Source organism: Bufo bufo, chromosome 5, assembly GCF_905171765.1.
Source record: "Bufo bufo chromosome 5, aBufBuf1.1, whole genome shotgun sequence".
In the NCBI taxonomy this organism is placed as follows: domain Eukaryota; kingdom Metazoa; phylum Chordata; class Amphibia; order Anura; family Bufonidae; genus Bufo; species Bufo bufo.
This window is the reverse complement of record NC_053393.1, coordinates 461,178,790-461,204,631: the sequence shown is the minus strand read 5'-3', so window position 1 is coordinate 461,204,631 and position 25,842 is coordinate 461,178,790. Positions and strand designations below refer to the sequence as shown.

The window sequence follows — 25,842 nt, the reverse complement described above, 5'->3', positions numbered from 1 at the left end:
TGTAGATCTATTGGAGTTATTTATTATGGTAAATTAACTATTGCTACAGTGGTTCTTTCTGATTAATACCCAAAAACTAGAAATCAGGACAGCAGTTGTATAGCACAAAGTAATACTTTTTATTTTACATATAGTTTTTTAAAGGGATTCTGTCATGAGATTTGAGTAAGTAAGTAAGTTGGTATATATAATACTATATCCATGATGTAACAGCCTACGTCCAGACACGTTTTCCTGATACGCTATACAGGTATCAGTTCATCAGGGGACTAACCATACATTTTTATCCTTTCCGATTCAATTCAGCAAAAATAAAAAAAATCCATTTATATATATGAATATTATTTTAGTGGATAATTGCCCATAAAATCATTGGTCACATATATTAACCAGAAAGAACCATCCCTTGAGAAAGCGACCGCGAAACACGTGTCGGGATCCAGGACTGTCTTGGTCTGTATACCTTACTGCATTTTCTCCCATTATTTATTCTGAGGCACTATGAACTTTATTCATTAATCTACGGCTGGGGCTCATTGACACCCACGGCTTGGGTGAGTAATTTACTTGGGGAGTAAATGTACTAATATTGACAGATCTGTGGATAATATTCCTGTGTGATTTAATACTGCTAATATATATGTGATCTCAACAAATGTTTAAAGGGATTCTGTAATGAGATTTGAGCCCTATAAGCTAAACATATGGCCAGGTCTGTACTAATAACATGAATCCTAAACTGCCCCTATTAAACCTGCTTGTGGCTCTATTAGCCCAAAAAACTGGTTTTTATAAGCTGTCACTCACCTACCTAAGGTGCCCAAGGGGTTTTACGTTAACCCAGGGTACCCATCTGCACCCCTCACCTCAGCCCCGCCTCCGCAATCCTCCCGTCCCTCTGCTAGATCCGGCGCCTGCGCACTAGGCTCAGCCTGATGCGCCACGGACTCCTGGCAGCGGCTTCGTTGAGCGAAGTGCGCATGCGCCGCCTGATGCGGGGCTGAGGTGAGGAAGGCGGCGCTGGGCACCAGACGGCGAGGGGTGCGGATGGGTACCCTGGGTTAACGTAAAACCCCTTGGGCACCTTAGGTAGGTGGGTGACAGCTTATAAAAACCAGTTTTTTGGGCTAATAGAGCCACAAGCAGGTTTAATAGGGGCAGTTTAGGATTCATGTTATTAGTACGGACCTGGCCATATGTTTAGCTTATAGGGCTCAAATCTCATTACAGAATCCCTTTAAACATTTGTTGAGATCACATATATATTAGCAGTATTAAATCACACAGGAATATTATCCACAGATCTGTCAATATTAGTACATTTACTCCCCAAGTAAATTACTCACCCAAGCCGTGGGTGTCAATGAGCCCCAGCCGTAGATTAATGAATAAAGTTCATAGTGCCTCAGAATAAATAATGGGAGAAAATGCAGTAAGGTATACAGACCAAGACAGTCCTGGATCCCGACACGTGTTTCGCGGTCGCTTTCTCAAGGGATGGTTCTTTCTGGTTAATATATGTGACCAATGATTTTATGGGCAATTATCCACTAAAATAATATTCATATATATAAATGGATTTTTTTATTTTTGCTGAATTGAATCGGAAAGGATAAAAATGTATGGTTAGTCCCCTGATGAACTGATACCTGTATAGCGTATCAGGAAAACGTGTCTGGACGTAGGCTGTTACATCATGGATATAGTATTATATATACCAACTTACTGGGCAGACTGATATAAAAAGAGTTTGTGTGAAACTATTATTTATTGATAAAATATCTTTATTCATCTTTTTTGTTTTTAATACATATATTTAGACCACTGACATTTGACACCTGACAGTTGTATAGTGGGTCTCTGTAGGTGGTGGTATCTATCCCTTTTCAGGGCCATACAGGGTGATTAGGAGGTTACTGACACAGGATTGTCCCTATCGGGGCGGCTAATTAATTTTTGTAGGCAGGGTAAATAGATTATAGGGCAAGCTGGAGGGTCAGATATTTGTCCTTTCCCCAGCAATAGTAGATATATACCCAGCCAAAGTACATAGAGATTTTAGGCACAAATTGGGGTATTTTTAACTAATACAATTAAAGGTTACGTTTTATACTGGTGAAGGTGCTCTGTGACTTTACTGATGTGTTAAAAGGAACATGTTATAGGTTTCTTTCCCTTTTAAGATGGACATAATGGGCTGGGAAGGGTTTATAAATTGTCTGTCCATTGTTTATTTTTTATGATTGTAGTTAATTACCTGTCAATAGGTTGGAGTTGGTAAGATAGGGGAGGGAGGACCACTAGCCGCTATAAACTGCTTGTAGTGACGTTTCTAGGAGGCAGAGCTGTTAGTGGGGCTGTAAAAGGGGATCTCTCCCACCAAAAGAGTAGTAGTGTGTGCTGGATGTGAATCCCTAGTTGTGAACAGAGGATTTGGGTTCCTGCTGCCACACATCCCGAAGAGTCCGAAAGTATGAGAGAAGGATGGTGGCCTCTGAGTTCATGCATAGATGAATCAATTCAAAGGCCACACAACAGTCATGGAAAGGTGTGGAGGGTTCAGGACACTGTAGGGGACTGGAAGCAGCTGGCTGCAGTAGATCCCAGGAATCACACTTATCTCCATAGAATTTAAAGAGCCACCATCCAGTTCTAGTCAAATTGTACAACCACTGTGCCCTCAGGAAAACTGAGAGACATGGTATCTGTTAAGCTTGAATCGATCAAGCAGTTTCATTTGTGACTGCCTCACTTTGAAGCCTTGTAGCAGTACTTCTTGTAACCACTACATTTTTGAGCATTCTTGGAGTAAAATAAGCTTTGTTCAGCTGCTTGAGTCCATAATCTATTAACCAAAGCGTCAATACTAGACTTGGCAGACACTCATCTACAAATGTGTCCCAGCCCAAAATAATTTCTCATCATAAACATTGCTGTATATAGAATAGTATACTTCTAAATAATACAGTCATGACAGTTTTTAAATAATACCACTATACAAAGACTAAATAATACCGCCACACTTTTACCACATATTACAATTATTTAATAGCACCATACAGTTACTGAATTAAAAACACTATCCAAAGGCCAGTCAATATTACCAATAATTAAACTACTACTATACAGTAACCATACAGTAGTCAGATACCAGTTTTGCATACTAGAGGTGCAGTAATATGTTCTCTGGTTGCAGTCGTTCACTTTCCGTGTTCTTCTCTATTCAGCCTAGACCTCCATGATGAGTTCTCCTGGCCACAACTCGCCTCTGCAGAATTTAACCAGTGGTATCATCAGGACTAATGTTAGCGAATTAAAGTCCACTTCTGAATTTCAGGGAAAATTCAATTTGCCGAGAAGCAGAATTTCCTCATGCTTTGGCCCCCTGCACACCCTGTGCACAGTCCGTGGGGCAGCCACAGCGGACCCATTCACTTGAATGGGTCCGCGATCCGGCCGTTCCTCAAAAAGATAGAACATGTCCTATCTTTTTGCAGAACGGAAGTACGGGACAAAACCCCACGGAAGAACTCCGTAGTGCTTCCGTAGGGCTCCGTTCCATGCTTCCATTCCACACCATTCAGCATCTCCGCATCCGTGATGCGAAATGCCCACGGAACGGCACCAGTGTATTACGGATCCGCAAATGCGGTCCGCAATACGGCAATGGGAAGCACACTTTTGCCTTAGTGGTAGCAAATCGATTTTGTAAAAAGCAAAAAAAAGTCATCAAAATTATACTTACCTTGCCGGCTCGCCACCGTCATCTTGCTTGAAGATCTTGCACAAAATCCTGTGTATGGTGACGTATGATGTCATCACGGGCCGTGCAAAATTTCAAGCCAGATCTTCCATCAAGATGGTGGCGGCCGGCCCGTCGCTAGCAAATGGATGAGGTAAGTATGATTGAATTTTATTTTATTTTACACGAGATCATGTATGAACGTGGCATCCGAGGGGTTACAATGACAGGGAGTGGCGCAATCGCAGTTCCCTGTCCTTGTACCCACTACTTACAAAGAATTGCACCCACTACTTACAAAGTAATTTGTCACAGAGCAATTATTTTTGTAAGATTCAGCGAAGCAGCCAAATCAAATTTTGGAATACTTCGCTCATCTCTAATTAGGACCACCTGCATCATGCTGTTCTCCATATATTCAGAACTAGTAATATCATTGTCGTCAGGATTCATCTTGACTGTTCAGGTTTGTTCACATTTACATTTTTTGAAGATTTCTTTTGGTAAAGAAATTATGTTATGATGAAATATTAGACAGACTTTATTTATTACCATGGGGTTAAAACTGATGCCAGATTTTATGAACTTTTATATTTTATTTTACAATATTGGTGGGTATGGTGAATGCTCCTCATCATACATAATCCTTTACCTAGATCTATGAAATTTCAGACCTCATACACAAAAAGTATTACAGGCCAGAGTAGTATAGAACTGTAGTATAGCACCTCAAGAAATCTGTGGGCCTATCCCGTATATCTGTGGCTATTTGTGTGCCTCTATTTAATACACACGGGGCAGATTTATCAAGACCATTGCTTTTTCTCCCATCTTGGTATCCCCTGCACTGCTGGAGGATGCACCAAATTTATGTTGAGACGCAAGCGCAAGGGAGATGATAAATCTTCACCTTAGTGTTTTTTCCACAATGATTTATATAGCTATATTCTTCCCTGGAATGTTTGCTTAACGGGAGAATACACCACCTCACAGAGGCACATTGAGTACCTAGAAGATCTGTAATATAGACCTTTAAGCTATTACTGTAAGGCTTTGCCATGTGTATAAGGCCTAAGTGTCGGAGTCATGTGCGTTCACAAGAGCATAGTAATCAGCTTGGTTAGCCAATAGCTGGTTATGAGTGCCGTATTCCACCACTTTCCCGTTCTTAATCACTGCGATAATGTCAGCGTTCTGTATGGTGCTTAATCGATGAGCAATCACTATGCATGTCCGTCCTTGCCTGGCATTATCCAGAGCTTGCTGCACAATCTGTAAAATATGAAAGTTGGTTCATAATTGCAATAAATCAAGTAGTGTGTAGTTTACACAAGAAAACAAATTGTATTAGGGCTGCCCTTAAAGGGCATCTGTCAGCAGATTTGTACCTATGAAACTGGCTGACCTGTTGCATGTGTGATTGACAGCTGAAGACATATGTGTAGGCTCCTATGTTCATATTTGCCTGCACTGCTAAGAAAAATGATGTTTTAATATATGTAACTGAGCCTCTAGGAGCAACTGACGCTCTGCTCTCTCTGCAACTGCCACACCCTCTTCATTTTAATTGACAGGGTTGCAGAGAAAACAGAACTTTTATGTCACATGTAATGAGGAGGGAATAACACTAGAATACACACAGAAGGGAATAGACCAGAGTCTAGGTCTCAAAGCTAAGGAAGAGTGAAGGTGACCTCCTAGGAATCCCTAGACCTCTCCCTGACTCCTGCCAGTATGAGTAGACCCCGGAGGTGGAAATACTCATACACCGGAACCTTAGCCCTGGAGACTCTGGAAGCCCTAGGAATGGTGGCAGGGAATGAGACTACTGGTTCCCTCCCAGATGAAGGAACCAGCATCTCCCTGAGGCCTAGAAAACAACACACACAAGAAAACTAAATTCAAAACTAAATGCACTTATCTTTAAAGCAGAATGGAGGAGCAGGAGATGCAAAGGAACAACACATAAGCTCAACCAACACCAAGCAGGAAATATCAACTGCATGGTAAGCAGTGTGAGTCAGGACTAAATAGAGCCTCAGTAATGACCACAAGCTGCACCTCACAAGAGGTGTGGTCATTACTAAACAACAAAACTGCAAGGTGAGAACAGAGAGACTGTCAGATAACCTCACGTCTCTCAAATCTTCTCACCTCTGTCATAGGAGGGACCGTGACAGTACCCCCCTTTCCCTCTATGGGTGACCACCAGACACCTAAGGCCGACTTTATCAGGATGTGCCCTGTGAAAGGTCTTCACAAGGCGACTGGCATTAACGTCGGTCGCAGGAACCCACATTCTTTCCTCAGGACTGTAGCCTTTCCAGTGCACGAGGTACTGAAGAGATCTACGGAGAATTTGTGAGTTCACTATCCTGGCAATCTGAAATTCAATGGTACCGTCCACCAAGACTGGAGCGGGAGGCAAGTAGGACGGTTCAGCAGGTTCGACATATCTTTTCAGCAATGATTTGTGAAAAACATTATGAATGTATAAAGCCTGCAGAAGTTCAAGATGAAAGGCAACTGGATTAATAATGGCAGAGATCTTATATGGCCCAATAAACCTCGACCTCAACTTCCAAGAAGACACCTTCAACTTAATGTTTCTTGGGGACAGCCACACAGAATCACCCACTCAGGTCCAGACCACTCATACGCCTCTTGTTAGCCATACGTTTATACTTTCTGCCCATATTTAAATTGTCTTGAATTTTCTGCCAAATAGATGACAACAGAGAGGAAAATCTTTCCTCTTCTGGTATATCACAAGTCTTAGTACCAGAAAATGTGCCAAACTGCAGATGAAACCCATATTCTCCAAAAACCAACGACTTATCAGTGGATTCCGGTCTACGGTTATTTATGGCAAACTCGTCGAAAGACAAAAATGAAGACCGCTCTTCCTCATTCTCAGAGACAAAACATCTTAAATAAGTCTCAAGATTCTGGTTAGTGCGTTCAGTCTGTCCGTTCAACTGAGGATGAAAGGCCGAAGAAAAGGACAACTGGACTCCCAGGCGAGTACAGAACGCCATCCAGAGTCTGGAAACAAACTGAGTCCCCCTATCAGACACCACATCAGAGGGGATACCGTGTAGTTTCACGATGTTGTTATCGACAAACACTTGTGCGAGAGTTTTAGCATTAGGTAGACCTGGTAATGCTATAAAGTGCGACATCTTGCTGAAGCAATCAGCAACTACAATAATCACAGTTTTCTCTGAGGAATTAGGCAAATCTGTGATAAAGTCCATGGACAAATGAGTCCACGTTCGGGACAGGATAGACAAGGGAAGTAGAGATCCTGAAGGCAGAGTATGTGTCTGCTTGGCACGCGCACAAGTCTCACAAGCTGACACATAGCCCTCAACACATTTACGCAACCCTGGCCACCAGAATCTCCGGGAAATTAGATCAACCGTGGATCTGCTCCCAGGGTGTCCTATAAGAACAGTACTGTAATGTTCTTCAAACACCTTGTGCCGTAGTTCCGAAGGAACAAACAACTTCCCTGGAGGACAAGAATCAGGTGCATCTCCCTGGGCTTTCAACACCTCTGCCTCAAGTTTAGGATAAAGGGCGGATACAACCACCCCATCAGCTAATATCGGGCCAGGATCCTCCGAATCACCCCCTCCAACCCCCGGGAAAGCTATGTGATAAAGCATCCACTTTGACGTTCTTAACCCCAGGGCGATAGGTGGCAACAAAATTAAATCTGGTAAAAAGCAGCGACCATCTGGCCTGCCTTGGGTTCAGATGTTTAGCCGACTCCAGATAAGCCAGATTTTTGTGATCAGTAATAACCGTAATGGAATGAATCGCTCCTTCCAGCCAATGACGCCATTCCTCAAAAGACAACTTAATGGCCGGAAACTCTCTCTATGTATTACCTACATCATAATTTCTTTCAGCAGTAGATAATTTTTTAGAGAACAAAGCACATGGGCGCCATTTGCTAGGAGAAGGACCCTGCGACAAGACTGCTCCAACACCCACCTCGGATTCCTCAACTTCCACAATGAATGGCTGTGACACATCAGGTTGCACCAGTATAGGAGCAGAAGCAAAACATTCCTTTACCGCTGAAAAGGAATGTAATGCCTCATCAGACCAGACTGAGAAATCTGCACCTTTCTTAATCATATCAGTTAATGGTTTAACAACAGTCAAGTAATTCAAAATAAAAATTTACGATAGTAGTTGGTGAACCCCAAAAATCGCATGTGCGCTTTCAGATTTTCAGGTCAATCCCAGTTCAGCATGGACGTTTTCCAGATCCATACGAAAAACCGAAGGAAAGTAGGTAACCAAGGAAATGCACTTCCGGGACCGCAAATACACACTTCTCCATCTTAGCATACAATTTATTCTCCCTTAGGAACTGTAAAACCTGTCTCACGTGATCCTGATGCGTCTCCATGTCAGGGGAATAAATTAGAATATTATCCAGATACACCACCACAAACCTGCTCACCAGATGATGAAAGATGTCATTGATGAAATGTTAAAAAACAGCAGGAGCATTGGTCAACCCAAAAGTCATGACCAATTCTTGAAATGACCTTCAGGGGTATTAAAGGCAGTCTTCCATTCGTCCCTCTCCTTGATTCTTTCCAGATTATATGCCCCCCTCAATTTCAACTTAGAGAACACCTTGGCACCGACAATTTGATTTAATAAATCTGGGATCACGGACAGTAATGCGGTTAAGCTCACGAAAGCGCAAATATGGCCTAAGAATTCCGTCCTTTTTCTTAACAAAAAAGAAACCTGCATCCACTGGTGATTTGGATGGTCTAATATGACCTTTAGCCAAACTCTGTGATGTACTCTCGCATGGCTACTCTTTCGGTTCAGAAAGATTATACAACCGAGACTTGGGCAACCTAGCTCTGGGAATAAGTTTGACGGGGCAATCATATTCCCGATGTGGAGGCAACTTCTGGTCTCCACTTTCGTAGAATACATCAGAAAAATAAAAGAAGGTACTATTTTAGTGGTTACAACAGAAAGCAACGTGCTAAGACAGATGTCTATGCAAAAATCACTCCAATCAAGAATCTGTCTCGCTTGACAATCGATTGGGGGGTTATGTTTGGTTAACCACGGTAAACCTAGCACCAGAGGAGCAGGCAGACCCTCCAGCACAAAACATGAAATAGATTCTTGATGAGAATCTCCCACCTTTAGGCGAATGTCCTGCACCATTTGTGACAAACATTTTTGTGAGAGTGGAGCAGAATCAATCGCAAACACCGAAATATTTTTGTCTAATGCGCTTGTTGTCAAACCATGCATACGGATGAACTGGCCATCCACTAGGTTAACCCCTGCCCCACTGTCAATAAATACTTCAATTCCGACAGTTTTGGAGTCTAGCGGCACCGTGGCAGGCAGGAGAAATCGGGCACTACCGGTAAATAAAAAAAAATAAAAAAATCATTCTCAGATTTCCCACCCACACTACCAAGAGTGAGAAGAGGACTAAACACATTTGTCTTTTTTCTTTCTTTTTCCCCTTGGCGTTTAACATAAGGACATACGTTAACAAAATGTCCCCCTTTACCACAGAAAACGGTATAGATAAGATAACGCATAGATAAGCCCCAGAGCTCTGAAAATTGCATCTACCGACCAGAGGGATTGTGATCCAGTCAGCAAAGAAAAAGCCCAAGACTGAGCTTCGCCTTTCAGTAACGAAATAATAATCCCAACTCATTGACTCTCGTCCCCAGAAGAGTTAGGAAGTAGTCTAAAATATAGTTTGCACGACTCCCTGAACCGAATAAAGTTGTCACTTTCTCCCGGAAAACCTATCCGGGAGAGCGACCTTAGGTTCAAAGCAGGCCTGGTTCCCGCTGCCGGAACCAGCCACCTGTGGTCTCTGAAACTGCGAGACGGCCATGCGGAGGTCAGCCACCTCCAAAGACAGTCCCTGCATACTATTGACCAGTGCAGAAACAGTATCCATCGCTGTACTGACACAAACAAAATGACAGTTTTTGGACAGTTGACAATGTCACACGTAATAAAGAGGGGATAACACCAGAATACACACAAAAGGGAATAGACCAGAGTCTAGGCCTCAAAGCTAAGGAAGAGGGAAGGTGACCTCCTAGGAATCCCTAGATCTCTCCCTGACTACTGCCAGTATGAATAGAACCCGGAGGTGGAAATACTCATACACCGGAACCTTAGCCCTGGAGACTCTGGAAGCCCTAGGAATGGTGGCAGGGAATTAGACTACTGGTTCCCTCCCAGATGAAGGAACCAGCGTCTCCCTGAGGTCTAAAAAACAACACACACAAGAAAACAACAAAATGCAAAACTAAATGCACTAATCTTTAAAGAAGAATGGAGGAGCAGGAGATCCAAAGGAATAACACACCAGCTCAACCAACACCAAGCAGGAAATATCAACCGTATGGTAAGCAGTGTGAGTCAGGACTAAACAGAGCCTCAGCAATGACCACAAGATGCACCTGACAGGAGGTGTGGTCATTACAAAGCAACAACACTGCAAGGTGAGAACAGAGAGACTGTCAGATAACCTCACGTGCCACCAGTCTCTCTGATCTTCTCACCTCTGTCATGGGAGGGACCATGACACTTAATGTGTATCAGAACCCCCCCCCCCCCCCATAGCTCCTAGAGGCTTTTTTGCATATATTAAATCTTTATTTTTCTTAGCAATGCGGGCACTTATGAACATGTACATTTATAGCAGGGTCCACTACGGGTTAAGGCCATATTTAAAGCCACTTAATTTTCATTTTAGGTGTATTGAGGCAATAAAAATGTGTTTTTAAAAGTTTACATAGTCTTTACACTTCCCCTTTCTGAAATGGAGAGAAACTGACAGTTTTTAACATTTAATACTAAAGGGGTTGTCCCACGAAAAGTATTGTACAGTTTTTGCATGTAATTAAAAGTTTTGTATAGCTACTGAGTTATTCAATAAAATGTATCTGTATAGCGGCACTTAATTTCTTATGTCTTTGGCTCACTGAGATGGCCGCACATGCTCAGTTTCATCTTTCAACTGCCTCTAAAGCTGTGATAGGGAGAGCATGGACACGCCCCCGATCTGCAGGAGAAAAGACACGCCCCTTGAGCTACCAGCTTGATATAAATCTATTAGAGCAATGAATATGGAGATCTCTGGATCCATGTGAGGTACTGGGCTGGTTCTGGATTTGTTAGAAAGAGATTGTCATGTACTATATGATGTGTGATTTTAATTTCTTACATTATTCATGGGATAACCCCTTTAAGTATAGCTCCAAAGAAAAAAGTTATAATGTAAAGTACAGGTAAATATAAGAAAACAACACAGAAAAGGTAGCTTAGAAGTCATACATACAAAAAACACATGTACAGAGACCAATTATAGTGACAGTGAAGTCCCTACAGATCCTGCAAGCACATTTGCCTGCATATGGCACCTCTGTAGGAATATAGGAGAAAAAAAACTCTGTTTGCCTCTATATAATGAAGGTCGCACAGGGCCACAATAAATTTGTAATGTGTAAACATACCCTTAAATTAAAAAGGCGCAAGCAAAAGATCTTTGCTCAATTAAATGGCAATATTTTCCCTTTGTATTGTTTTATTTTAATTCCCATTACCTTTTCACTTTCGGTATCTAGAGCAGAAGTGGCTTCATCCAGGAGTAACACTTTTGGCTTCCGTACAAGAGCGCGTGCAATGGCGATCCTTTGTTTTTGTCCACCTGAAAGCTGAGCTCCCTTATCTCCAACACGAGTGTTATATCCCTTCAATATCAAAAAGGCAGAAAACGTTCAGTTGGGAAGCAAACGGTCAACACTTTAAATATAAGTAATATAATCTTAATAAATTACTTGTGGCAAGTTCATAATGAATGTGTGGATATTGGCTGCTTTCGCTGCCTCTATAACTTCTTCCTGTGGAACAAGTCTACTGTTGTCTCCATATTGAATGTTCTCTTTGATGCTGCAGTCAAAAAGGATTGGTTCCTGTGACACAATGCCTATCTGCGACCTCAGCCACTTCAGATGTAAAGACGTGATGTCGATCCCATCAGCAAGCTAAAATATATCAAATATAATAGGTACAGTTACCATTACAAATGCCTTGTACCAGGGGCGTACATAGAAATCATGGGGCCCCAGGGCAAATTCAGAATTGGGCCCCCTCTCCTCCCACAGTAAGGCCTCATTCACATTTTCATGTCCATTTGACGTTAAAACAACCATCCATGTTTCATCTGTGAAAATGTCTGTGAAGCATCTGTGTTTAGTGCATGTGGTTTCATTTTTTGCCCTCCGCGTGTCATCCATATTCCACAGACAATGCTCCGCTGAAAATGTATCATAATTTAACATTTATAAAGGCCCACAGCTGGTGGTGGCTCCACTAAAGTTATGTACAGGCACCGGCCTCTCCATAACTTTGGCGCATCCAGCACCAGGTTCCGAGCTGTCTTACATTTACACCATTTTCTATGCCTGTCCCCTTCCCCACCCACGCCACACCTACAATTTTAGACCTGGCGTGAGCAGGGAAAAGTTGCAGATAGTGGCGCTACTAACTGTTGCACCGCCATCTGGACCTGAAATACGCCTAATTTAGGCATAACTATGTGCATAACTTTTGTAACATCGGCATGCTGCATCTATAGAGTTAAAATGGCAGAATTGGCACTTGCTCCAGTCCTGCCAGCTTAACCTATGTGTCAGCTGTAGGTTATAGCTGACACCAACAGTTAATGGCACAGTCTCAACTCCATAACTGTGCTACCCATCTAGGGAGCAGTCCCTGCCTCTCAGTGTCCTATTAGAAATAGGATATTACTAATAGGGCTATAAAAGGCAGGAACTGAACCTCTCAACTTGACCATACAAGGGTGTATATGGGGGGGGGGGGGGTTATTATGTATACTGTATATGCCCTATACTGTATGTGTGTATTAATATACTGTATCACACATTACATGCTCAGTCAGCAGAGGCAGCAGCCAGCACATTTAGTGACTGTGTAAATTGACACTGACAGGACAGTGTGTGTGACTACACTAACAGTCACTTACAGAAATAATGGCTGTCTGCCCCATCTGTGCTGGCTGAGGAAGGGCTCTGGGAGTAGGACCTGTGCTTCTGATGGCTTCTTTTTGTGATGTCTCCAGTCCAGTTTCCAGGCTACAGATCACAGTGGTCAGGAGGTCAAGAGTCAGGAGGAGGTCAGAGCAGCAGAGCTTTGCTGGATGTGACGTGGGTCCTCTATTTCTCTCTTCACAGGGCTCTGCTGCTTATTCTCTGTGTTGCGAAACCAACCTCGCCACTGGGTTTTGGAGAGGCCTGTTTAAAAGCCTCTTGCCTCAGGATTATGGCCCATACTAACTTTTAAACCCCTGAACCTATTCAAGTGAATTTTGGATAGGTTTATCCCCAAGTTATACTGTTTAAATTGATGTAAGTTATATGTATGGACAATGTAAACTCACAAAGTTGTAACAATTTATAATAAGTGTAACTTGTCAGCTTGGGAGGAATATGCTGGGTGTGTTTCTATTGTGCCATTGTCCCATTGTGTGTTTAAATGGTGATGTCTGTCCTGTTGTATCCACATGTGTATTGGCGATTTCCCTTTGTCCTGAGAGATAATTGGATTGCTCCTCGGTTGTCTCCGGGACAGAGAGGAGGAAACCATGATGCATTGTGGGGATATGTTGTATCTGTCCTGTGTCGCAGTCTCCCTTCTGGTCCTCTGGGGGCGTGAACGATTGGTTGCTGTACTTACATTGTATGTGTTGTAAATTACTGATTGGTTGTATTTCAAAACCCTGTGGGCAGTACTGTGTTTGTGGTTTATGAATAAAAGAGGCTGTACTTGAAGTACAGTCAGACCACTGCTTGACCCTCAACACGGAGCCTTGTCTCGTTATTGGGGGAATCCACTGTATGCTGTTAGAGACTGATTGCCAGGAGTGTAAGCTGATTCCTGTTCGTCTGCTAGAAGCTATTCGTGAGGTTCCAGTTTGGAGTGCTATTTTGTATCTAGTTCGGGAGTTTGGTGTTCTGCAGTAGCTGTGCCTGTCTCTCAGAAAGGGGCATATCGCCCAAATGGATTTTAACCCCTTGTCTGCTGAAACGGTCCGTTACACTCTGCAATGGTGACAGATACGCAGGCAGGTGAAACAGCAGAGCCCAGAACAAGATCAGGAGGCGGAGTTTAAAATTCAGCAGGCCAATAAGCAGTGCAGAGAGTAAACCATCTTCCTGCTTATTGACCAGCTGTATATCCCAGGCACCATGGAGGAACCAATAAAATTAGAGATGATGCAGTTGGTGGGCAGCAGCAGAGGCAAGGAGGAAGGGAGGCAGGTATTCCAGTCAGAAAAGGGGCGGAGCTATTCAGCCTCTCTGGGCGCCCCAGACTGACGGGCCCCATCGCAAGTGCGTGGTCTGCCTCTATGGGTGGTATGCCAGGGCCTTATACACATTTTACTTAAAGGGAATACATCACCTATATTTTTTACAAATGAAAACCAGGTGCTGAAACATTCTTCTTTCTAATTTGTTTTTGGTTTGTGATTACAGATTTTTTTAAATACTTATATTACATGACCTGCTGTTAACAGCATTCACAGATATAATTTACAGAAGTCACATGGATCACGGAATCCTTTAGTCTGAAGATCTTCATTGTCTTCCATTGGAGAGTGTACTGGGCATAATCTGTGACATATGCGGGGTCACTATGCGGCAGTAGGAAAAGGTGAGCTATGACCATTGCCTATTTTGACTTGTGTGATTATCTTTATTTAGGTGTTACCTGTCATTTTAATCCTACCAGTGATGATGATAATGAGATGACTTGTATAACGGCTCGGAGGTAAATCTGCAGCACAATCTACAGGGGACAGTGGAAAATGCACTGTAGATATATGGCAAACTTAAAGGGGTTGTCCAAGTTATTTTTATTGATGACCTATCCTCAGGATAAGTCATCAATATCAGATTGGCGGGGGTCCAACACCCGGCATCCCCACTGATCAGCTGTTTGAAGAGAAGGTGTGTGCTCTGCCAGTGCTGCCTCCTCTTCATTCTTTACCTACTAGCCGTCGCATGTGCAGTGGCGAGCAGGTGTAATTACACCTAAGTCATCCCACTGATTTCAATGGGACGGCTTGTTTCTATATACAGTAAGTGTATAGGAAGGAGCAGTCCCATTGAAATAAATGGGACGTCTTAGGTGTAGGGTTGAGCGAACCCGAACTTTGCGAGTTCGGGTACCCGAACCCGGATTTTTTCACTGAAGTTCGGTGTTTGGATGATTTTATTATTTCCCATTATAACATGGTTAGAACGGAAAATAGCATTCTTAAGACAGAATGCTAAATAAAATGGCCATTGAGAGGTTAAAAATAATAATAATAATAATAATAATCACCACGTGGTGATTGCGGTGACATCATCGCAGGTCCTTTTGCAGGTCCTGCAGAAAGAAGAGGTTACCGGCTGCGCGATCAAGTGGATGAGGTGAGTTTTTATTTATTTATTATTTTTAACCCCTCAATGGCCATTTTATTTAGCATTTTGTCTTAAGAATGCTATTATTTTCCGTTATAACCATGTTATAACGGAAAATAATAAAGTGAAGTTCAGGTCCCCATTCACTTTAATGGGGTCCGGGTTCAGGGTGAATTTCGGGTTAAGTTCGGGTCCCGAACCCGAATTTTGACCTAAAGTTCGTCTGAACCCGGCGAACCCGAACTTCCATGGGTTTGCTCATCCATACTAAGGTATAGTTACACCTGCTCACTGCTGTGGGTGCTCCAGTTCATAAATTTGGTGCAGGCACACAAAGCACGGCCAGACTTAAAACTGACATAAAAACGGCAAACTTAAATGGTAAATGACCACCTATATCTTTGGTCTATTTTAACAACTCTCATTACATAGGGAAAGTGACAGCCTCCTATGTATATAAGAAATGCTATTAATCATTGATAACACTTCCCCTGTGTACTAACGGCTGTTTACAGGGCTGGTGTTTTCCAAACTCTTTTTTTTACTGATGACCTATCCCCTAGAAAGGTCATCAATATTTGATCGGTGGGTAGCCAACACCCGGTAACCCCACCAATCAGCTGTTTGAGAAGGCACCAGGCGTCCTGTTCATCGGTCACATGGCCTAGGCGCAGATCAGCCCCATTCAAGTGACGTTGAGCTGCGAAACCAAGCACAGCCACTATCACATGGAAGGTGCTGTGTTTGGTGAGCAGGGAGAAGGCTGCAGTACTAATGTGAGCACCGGAGCCTTCTCAAAAAGCTGTTTTGTGGGGGTCCTGGGTGTCGGACCCCTACCAATCAGATACTGATGACCTATCCGGAGAATAGGTGATTACTAGGCTTGAGCGAATCAACCTTCAGATCATAAATCCAAAGTCGATTAGTTCAAATACTTTGATTTTAATGCTGTTTCTCGCCCAAAGTCGTGCAAGACATAGGTGAATTCCTACTGTATTCATATCTGCGTATTTTAAAACAATTAAAAAGAGCAATCCGAACTGCAGTACCAAAGCCCAGTTCGGATCGCTATTTCAAACAGGTTTTCAATATGCAGATATGATTACAGTAAGAATTCACCAAAGTCTTGCGTGACTTTGGGCAAAACGAACTTTGACTCCACAGAGCCAATACATTTTAATGCGGTACGGAAACAGCCTTAAAATCCAAGTATTTGAACTAATCAACTTTGGATCTATGATTCGCTCGAGCCTAGTCATTTGTAAAAAGATCTTTGAAAACTCTTTAAATTAGCTAAAGTAAAGATATAAATGTATAAATTACAAGTGTTACTGAATCTTTTCCCACCAAAATATACATCAATCTGCTCAGCTCCTCCTGCTCTATAACACATTCCATTGCTCTACAATGGACTATTGAAGTAGTAAGGGTCCCATGCACACTCCAGTTCTTGCACAATGGCCCTCTGCAGTCCAAACCTGGAACACCAATCTATAAATCATACATAAAGTATACTGCAGGTTGCTTGTCATCTATTATACATAGATCTATGACCAGAGTATTGTTCTATTACATGTTACATATAGAATAGCAAAAACATTACCACTTGTCCTTCTCCAGGGTCATAAAAACGCTCCAAAAGCTGAACCACTGTGCTTTTTCCACAGCCGCTGCTTCCAACCAGTGCGAGAGTCTGGCCTTTAGAAACTTTCAAGTTCAGTCCCTGAAGAATCTGAACATTGGGTCTTGTTGGATAAACAAATTGGATGTTTTTAAACTCCAGATTTCCCTCCATTTGTTTCTTTTAAAATAAATATATAGAGAGAGGTTATACAGAGATGCAGTGCTCACAGGCTGTGTTATAACAACAGTTTTCGGAAACAGCTTTAAATATCTTGCTTTGTGTAACATAAAATGTTATTCCTATATGCGAATAAAAAGGCAAAAAAATTCGGATATTCGATAGTACTCAAGAGGATGATCGTACAAATATTATTCACTGGTAATACTTTAGTACATTAATCCAATGCGAAATTTCAGTAATGCAAATAGTCGCTTGCTGCCGAATGTAATGATCGGCTTGTGGCCAGTCCTTTAACACACATTGGTTGTAATAGCCAGAGTTCCAAGCGTATACAGCCTTAGGTAGTTTATCCAAACAATATTTCAGCTGCTCGTACGCACAGCGGCGTCCCGCTGTATTTGTTTAGAAAGCGATCGCTTGAATAGGATATGCGTAATCTTACCAGAAGGTCTTTACACTGGACAGTAAGCCCTCGACTCGGCGTGTTTTCCTTTTGGATTCCGGTCTCAAGGGCTGTTGTTCAAATTCGAATTTGGCGCCAATTGAATTGTTTGCTACACGTGGTCTTGATACCTTTCGTGTGATAGTGTTTTTTTTCTTTGGCAATTCGCTGATTATATGGTGGTGTCCAGGCCTCCTCAGTCTAGCAATATCCTTTTTCTTGGTGGGGGGATTAATACCAGACGCGTTTCGGGGATTTAAGACACTGACCCCTTCCTTAGTGGGGCAACCACTGAGGAATCAGTATGCTATGAAAGTCATTTTCAGCTGAGCAGTGCCCGTGAAATATATTATAGATGACAAACAGAGGGGAAAAACCAAACCAAACAGCGATCATTCACGGACATCTTCGTGGATGAAACACATACTGATTTTTTTTTTTACGGACGTCAAACGGACACAGAAATGTGAATGAGGACCGAGCTGGTGCCATAGTTGGCAGATGATGGCTGCATTACCCAGTTGACCTCCTTATGCAATGTCTGTAATCAGGGATAACAGATTACTGACCCTTAAGGCCCCTTTCACATGGGCGTTACGGATTGGGGCCGGATGCATTCAGGGAAAATGGTGTGATTTTGACACTAAAACAAGTCAGTTTTCACTGTGTTTGCGTTTTTTTCTGCGCAGGTGCAAAAAATTTTAATGCGTTTTGTACGCGCGTTAGAAAATTTGTCATGTTTGGTACCCAGACCCGAACCCGGATTTCTTCACAGAAGTTCGGGTTTGGGTTAGGTGTTGTGTAGATTGTATTATTTTCCCTTTATAACATGGTTATAAGGTAAAATAATAGCATTCTTAATTAGAGATGTCGCGAACATAAAATTTTCAGTTCGCAAATGGCGAACGCGAATTTTCGCAAATGTTCGCGAACTGGCGAACCGGGCGAACCGCCATAGACTCCAATAGGCAAGCGAATTTTAAAACCCACTGGGACTCTTTCTGGCCACAAAAGTAATGGAAAAGTTGTTTCAAGGGGACTAACACCTGGACTGTGGCATGCCGGAGGGGGATCCATGGCAAAACTCCCATGGAAAATTACGTAGTTGACGCAGAGTCGGGTTTTAATCCATAAAGGGCATAAATCACCTAACATTCCTAAATTGTTTGGAATAACGTGCTTTAAAACATCTGGTATGATGTTGTATCGATCAGGTAGTGTAAGGGTTACGCCCGCTTCACAGTGACAGACCAAACTCCCCGTTTAACGCACCGAAACAACCGCAAACAGTCCATTTGCACAACCGCAAACTCCCCATTTGCACAAGGTTGGATACCAAGCTAGCCATGTCCAGTTCCTTGTCCTCACTGATGTCATTGAAGGCACTGGGCAAGTGGGCACAGTGTACGCCGTGAGCCTGACACACACGCTGGCAGGCAGGCAACTGCAATTAGATTACACAGGAAAAAAAAAAAAGACTGATGTTCTAGCCCTAAGAAGGGCTTTTTGGGGTGCTGTCCTTACAGCAGAGATCAGATGAGTCTTTCAGGACTGTAGTGGACACTGAATACACTGGCCTAGATATCGATTTCCCTATTAAATCAGCAGCAGCTGCACTGTCCCTCCTCTCACTAAGAATGCAGCTTCCGAATGAATCTAAAATGGATGCTGTCCAGGAGGTGGGAGGGTCTGGGAGGGAGGGTTTATTACTGCCATCCTTCCCGCAGCTATAACTTTTTAATTTTTGCTTTCACATAGGCCCCATTCACACGACTGTATTTTTGGTCCGCATCTGATCTGAATTGTTCAAGCATTGAATGTGAACCCATTCATATCAATGTGTCTGCAAAAAATACGGACAGCACATCGTGCACTGTACGCATCCATATGTCCGTTCCACTGTCCAGCAAAAAAGAAAAAACATGTCCTATTCTTGTCCATTTTGCGGACAAGCATAGGCATTGTTACATTGGGACCACAAAAAAAAATGGATGCAACACGGACCTCATTCGCATTTTTGCAGGTACATGTTTTGCGGACTGCAAAATAAATACGATTGTGTGAATGCACTCATATAGCCATATGAGGGCTTGTTTTTTGCAGGACAAGTTTTACTTTCATATAGTACCATGTATTATCCCAATGTAGTAGGAAACAGGAAACAATTCCAAATTGGGTGAATTTTTTTTTTTAAAAAAACACAATTCCACCACAAATTTTTGGGGTTTCTCATGCGGTAAAACTGACCTGTTCCCTTCATTTTCCAGGTCATTACAATTGCAGCGATTTTGTATTTCTATAGTTTTTCTTGTGTTTTAATACTTAGAGGACCTTTCACTAGAATAAAAAATCTAAACTAAGCATAGACATGGAGAGCGGCGCCCAGGGATCTCCCTTCACTTACTGTTATACCTGGGCGCCGCTCCGTTCTCCCGGTATAGGCTCCGGTATCTTCATAGTTAGGCTCCACCCAGGGGAACCTGCCGGCGTCTCATTCTCCCAGGCTGTAGCGCTGGCCATTCGCAGCGCTCAGCTCATAGCCTGAGAGAAAAAAAAACCTCTCAGGCTATGAGCTGAGGGCTGCGATTGGCCAGCGCTACAGCATGGGAGAAGGAGACCCCGGCAGGCTCAACTGTGTGGAGCCGAACATATGAAGATACCGGAGCCTATACCGGGAGAACGGAGCGGCGCCCAGGTATAACAGTAAGTGCAGGGAGATCCCTGGGCGCCGCTCTCCATGTCTGTATGCTTAGTTTAGATTTTTTATTCTAGTGAAAGGTCCTCTTTAAAACTAAAACTTTAAAAAATATATATATATTTTGCTTTGCAAGTCTACAGAAGGCTCATTTTTTTGTGGGGCAATTTGTTCTTTTGATTGATACCATATTGGGGTGCATATAAAAACTTTTAGAGGTGAATCAACAAAAAATGGAAAATCTGCCAGTTTGATTTGTTTTACGTTACATTTATATTTTACTAGTGGCGTTTTGGGGACAAGCCTATGCATGCCTATGGCTGGGACTATGTCTATACAATGTCTGTGGCTGAATTCCTGCAGATCAGCTCAATCAGATGCTTGATGGGTCCGCAGTGCGGTGTTTTCGTTGTTGACATGGATCAGTCTACCTGTAATCCGTCTACTTAGTAGTGGGTATTGCAGCTTCATGCTGTTCATTTGAATGGGATGAAGCTACATTAGGCTACATTCACAAGACCGTATAAATGAGTTCACATCCGTTCCGCAATTTTGCGGAACGGGTGCGGACCCATTCATATTTTTGGGGCAGCAAAATATGCGGACAGCACACCGTGTGCTGTCCGCATCAGTTGCTACGTGCCGCGGACCTGCTAAAAAAATAGAACATGTCCTATTCTTGTCCGCAATTGCAGATAAGAATAGGCATTTTCTATGATAGCTGCCGCATGTGCGGTCTGCAAATTGCAGGATGCACATGGGCCGGTATCCGAGTTTTGCGGATCCGCAAAACACAACGTTTGTGTGAATGTAGCCTTATCCTAAACTACCTTTACTAAGTAGTTGGTGTGCAGGTAGATGGACCCATGTAAACATTGAACAGGCTGCATGCTGAGTTGGACCCACCCCCACTGACCTGATATCGATTGCCTGTACTGAGCATAGGCCATCAATATATTGAACCTGAAAACACCCTTTAACCCGTTAGTGACGACCAGCCTGTTTATGGCCTTACTGACCAAGCGTTTTTTTTTCTTTTTCATTGTCGCCAAGAGCTACAACTTATATTTTTCCGTCTATGTACCTGTATGAAGGTTTTTTTTATTTTTTTTTTGCAGGACAAGTAATTTTTAATAGAGCCATTTTGAGGTATACATAACTTGCTGATTAATTTTTATTAACTCTATCTGGGAGGGAAATGGGAAAAAACAGCAATAAAGCCGCTGACTTTTATGTTAGAAATTTTTCGGCGTTCATATTTCTCCAAAAATAACTTTATTCTCTGGGTTAGTACAATTACAGTGATTAGTGTTAGGCCTCATGCACACGACCGTTGTGTGCATCCGTAGCCGTTGTGCCATTTTCCGTTTTTTTTCGCGGACCCATTGACTTTCAATGGGTCCGTGTAAAAATCGGAAAATGCACCGTTTTGCAGCCGCATCCATGATCCGTGTTTCCTGTCCGTCAAAAAAATATGACCTGTCCTATTTTTTTGACGGACAACGGTTCACGGACCCATTCAAGTCAATGGGTCCGTGAAAGAACACGGATGCACACAAGATTGGCATCCGCGTCCTTGATCCGTGGCCGTAGGTTACTTTCATACAGACGGATCCGAAGATCCGTCTGTATGAAAGCTTTTTCAGAGCTGAGTTTTCACTTCGTGAAAACTCAAATCCGACAGTATATTCTAACACAGAGGCGTTCCCATGGTGATGGGGACGCTTCAAGTTAGAATATACTGAGAACTGTGTACATGACTGCCCCCTGCTGCCTGGCAGCACCCGATCTCTTACAGGGGGCTGTGATCCGCACAATTAACCCCTCAGGTGCTGCACCTGAAGGGGTTAATTGTGCATATCATAGCCCCCTATAAGAGATCAGGGGCTGCCAGGCAGCAGGGGGCAGACCCCCTCCCTCCCCAGTTTTAATTTTATTGGTGGCCAGTGCGGCCCCCCCCCTCCCTCCCTCTATTGTATTATTTTCATTGGTGGCACAGTGTGCGCCCCCCCCGCCCCCCCTCCCTCTATTGTATTATCTTCATTGGTGGCACAGTGTGCGGACCCCCCCACCCCCCCTCTATTGTATTAATATCATTGGTGGCCAGTGTGCAGCCTCCCCTCTCCCCTTCCCCCGATCATTGGTGGCAGCGGAGAGTTAGAAGCATCATACTTACCTGCGAGCTGCGCTGTCTGTGACCGGCCGGGAGCTCCTCCTACTGGTAAGTGACAGATCATTAAGCAATTCGCCACACAGACCTGTCACTCACCAGTAGGAGGAGCTCCCGGCCGGTCACAGACAGCGCAGCTCGCAGGTAAGTATGATGCTTCTAACTCTCCGCTGCCACCAATGATCGGGGGGGGGGGAGGGGAGGCCGCACACTGGCCACCAATGATATTAATACAATAGAGGGGGGGCGGGGGGGGCCGCACACTGTGCCACCAATGAAAATAATACAATAGAGGGAGGGGGGGCGGGGGGGGGCGCACACTGTGCCACCAATGAAAATAATACAATAGTGGGAGGGAGGGGGGGGGGCCGCATTGGCCACCAATGAAATTAAAACTGGGGAGGGAGGGGGGTCTGCCCCCTGCTGCCTGGCAGCCCCTGATCTCTTATAGGGGGCTATGATATGCACAATTAACCCCTTCAGGTGCAGCACCTGAGGGGTTAATTGTGCGGATCACAGCCCCCTGTAAGAGATCGGGTGCTGCCAGGCAGCAGGGGGCAGTCATGTACACAGTTCTCAGTATAATCTAACTTGAAGCGTCCCCATCACCATGGGAACGCCTGTGTTAGAATATACTGTCGGATCTGAGTTTCACGATCTAACTCAAATCCGATGGTATATTCTAACATAGAGGCGTTCCCATGGTGATGGGGACGCTTCAAGTTAAAATATACCATCGGATTGGAAAAAACTCAGATCCTATGGTATATTAACTTCTGACTTTACATTGAAAGTCATGGGGGAAGGATCCGTTTGAAATTGCACCATATTGTGTCATCGTCAAACGGATCCGTCCCCATTGACTTGCATTGTAATTCAGGACAGATCCGTTTGGCTCCGCACGGCCAGGCGGACACCAAAACGACAGTTTTTTCATGTCCGTGGATCCTCCAAAAATCAAGGAAGACCCACGGATGAAAAAACGGTCACGGATCACGGACCAACGGAACCCCGTTTTGCGGACCGTGAAAAAATACGGTCGTGTGCATGAGGCCTTAAGCAAATCGAAGTATCCTCAGTGGACTTCGATCTGTATTTCAGGGAAAATTCGATTTGCCATGAAGCCGAATTTCCTCGTGCTTTGTGGTAACGAATCAATTTTCCCTGAAACGGCGGTAAAAATAAATAAAAATAAATAATCATACTTGCCTCATCCATTTAACCACTTAAGGACCACAGGTTTATACCCCCCTAAAGACCAGGCCCTTTTTTACACTTCTGCACTACACTACTTTCACCGTTTATTGCTCGGTCATGCAACTTACCACCCAAATGAATTTTACCTCCTTTTCTTCTCACTAATAGAGCTTTCATTTGGTGGTATTTCATTGCTGCTGACATTTTTACTTTTTTTGTTATTAATTGAAATTTAACGATTTTTTTGCAAAAAAATGACATTTTTCACTTTCAGTTGTAAAATTTTGCAAAAAAAACGAGATCCATATAGAAATTTTGCTCTAAATTTATAGTTCTACATGTCTTTGATAAAAAAAAAATGTTTGGGTAAAAAAAAAATGGTTTGGGTAAAAGTTATAGCGTTTACAAACTATGGTACAAAAATGTGAATTTCCGCTTTTTGAAGCAGCTCTGACTTTCTGAGCACCTGTCATGTTTCCTGAGGTTCTACAATGGCCAGACAGTACAAACACCCCACAAATGACCCCATTTCGGAAAATAGACATCCTAAGGTATTCGCTGATGGGCATAGTGAGTTCATAGAACTTTTTATTTTTTGTCACAAGTTAGCGGAAAATGATGATATATTTTTTTTTTTTTTTACAAAGTCTCATATTCCACTAACTTGTGACAAAAAATAAAAACTTCTATGAACTCACTATGCCCATCACGAAATACCTTGGGGTCTCTTCTTTCCAAAATGGGGTCACTTGTGGGGTAGTTATACTGCCCTGGCATTCTAGGGGCCCAAATGTGTGGTAAGGAGTTTGAAATCAAATTTCTCTCACCCAGCAGGGGTATATGTAAAATGACACCCCAAAACACATTCCCCACCTTCTCCTGAGTACGGGGATACCAGATGTGTGACACTTTTTTGCAGCCTAGGTGGGCAAAGGGGCCCATATTCCAAAGAGCACCTTTCGGATTTCACAGGTCATTTTTTACAGAATTTGATTTCAAACTCCTTACCACACATTTGGGCCCCTAGAATGCCAGGGCAGTATAACTACCCCACAAGTGACCCCATTTTGGAAAGAAGAGACCCCAAGGTATTCGCTGATGGGCATAGTGAGTTCATGGAAGTTTTTATTTTTTGTCACAAGTTAGTGGAATATGAGACTTTGTATGAAAAAAAAAAAAAAAAAAAATCATCATTTTCCACTAACTTGTGACAAAAAATAAAAAATTCTAGGAACTCGCCATGCCCCTCACGGAATACCTTGGGGTGTCTTCTTTCCAAAATGGGGTCACTTGTGGGGTAGTTATACTGCCCTGGCATTTTCCAGGGGCCCTAATGTGTGGTAAGTAGGTAAATGACCTGTGAAATCCTAAAGGTGCTCTTTGGAATATGGGCCCCTTTGCCCACCTAGGCTGCAAAAAAGTGTCACACATGTGGTATCGCCGTATTCAGGAGAAGTTGGGGAATGTGTTTTGGGGTGTCATTTTACATATACCCTTGCTGGGTGAGAGAAATATCTTGGCAAAAGACAACTTTTCCCATTTTTTTATACAAAGTTGGCATTTGACCAAGATATTTCTCTCACCCAGCATGGGTATATGTAAAATGACACCCCAAAACACATTCCCCAACTTCTCCTGAGTACGGCGATACCAGATGTGTGACACTTTTTTGCAGCCTAGATGCGCAAAGGTGCCCAAATTCCTTTTAGGAGGGCATTTTTAGACATTTGGATACCAGACTTCTTCTCACGCTTTGGGGCCCCTAGAATGCCAGGGCAGTATAAATACCCCACATGTGACCCCATTTTGGAAAGAAGACACCCCAAGGTATTCAATGAGGGGCATGGCGAGTTCATAGAATTTTTTTTTTTTTGGCACAAGTTAGCGGAAATTGATATTTTTAATTTTTTTCTCACAAAGTCTCCCGTTCCGCTAACTTGGGACAAAAATTTCAATCTTTCATGGACTCAATATGCCCCTCACGGAATACCTGGGGGTGTCTTCTTTCCGAAATGGGGTCACATGTGGGGTATTTATACTGCCCTGGCATTCTAGGGGCCCTAAAGCGTGAGAAGAAGTCTGGAATATAAATGTCAAAAAAAATTTACGCATTTGGTTTCCGTGAGGGGTATGGTGAGTTCATGTGAGATTTTATTTTTTGACACAAGTTAGTGGAATATGAGACTTTGTAAGAAAAAAAAAATAATAATTCCGCTAACTTGGGCCAAAAAAATGTCTGAATGGAGCCTTACAGAGGGGTGATCAATGACAGG

General features: G+C 43.1%; 1 protein-coding gene across 1 annotated transcript in view; it reads right to left on the bottom strand.

Moving 5' to 3' along the window:
* Nucleotides 1–4,524: 4,524 nt before the first annotated feature.
* LOC121002307 (ATP-dependent translocase ABCB1-like) overlaps nucleotides 4,525–25,842 on the bottom strand; it is a 308,011-nt gene continuing 286,693 nt past the window's right edge. Inside the window, exons 25-28 of the mRNA XM_040433708.1 lie at nucleotides 16,865–17,062; nucleotides 11,611–11,817; nucleotides 11,377–11,523; nucleotides 4,525–5,014 (exon numbers count right to left, since the gene is read on the bottom strand). Coding sequence (XP_040289642.1) covers nucleotides 4,814–5,014; nucleotides 11,377–11,523; nucleotides 11,611–11,817; nucleotides 16,865–17,062 — 753 coding nt within the window. The 3' untranslated portion in view covers nucleotides 4,525–4,813. The remainder of the gene's footprint in view (nucleotides 5,015–11,376; nucleotides 11,524–11,610; nucleotides 11,818–16,864; nucleotides 17,063–25,842) is intronic.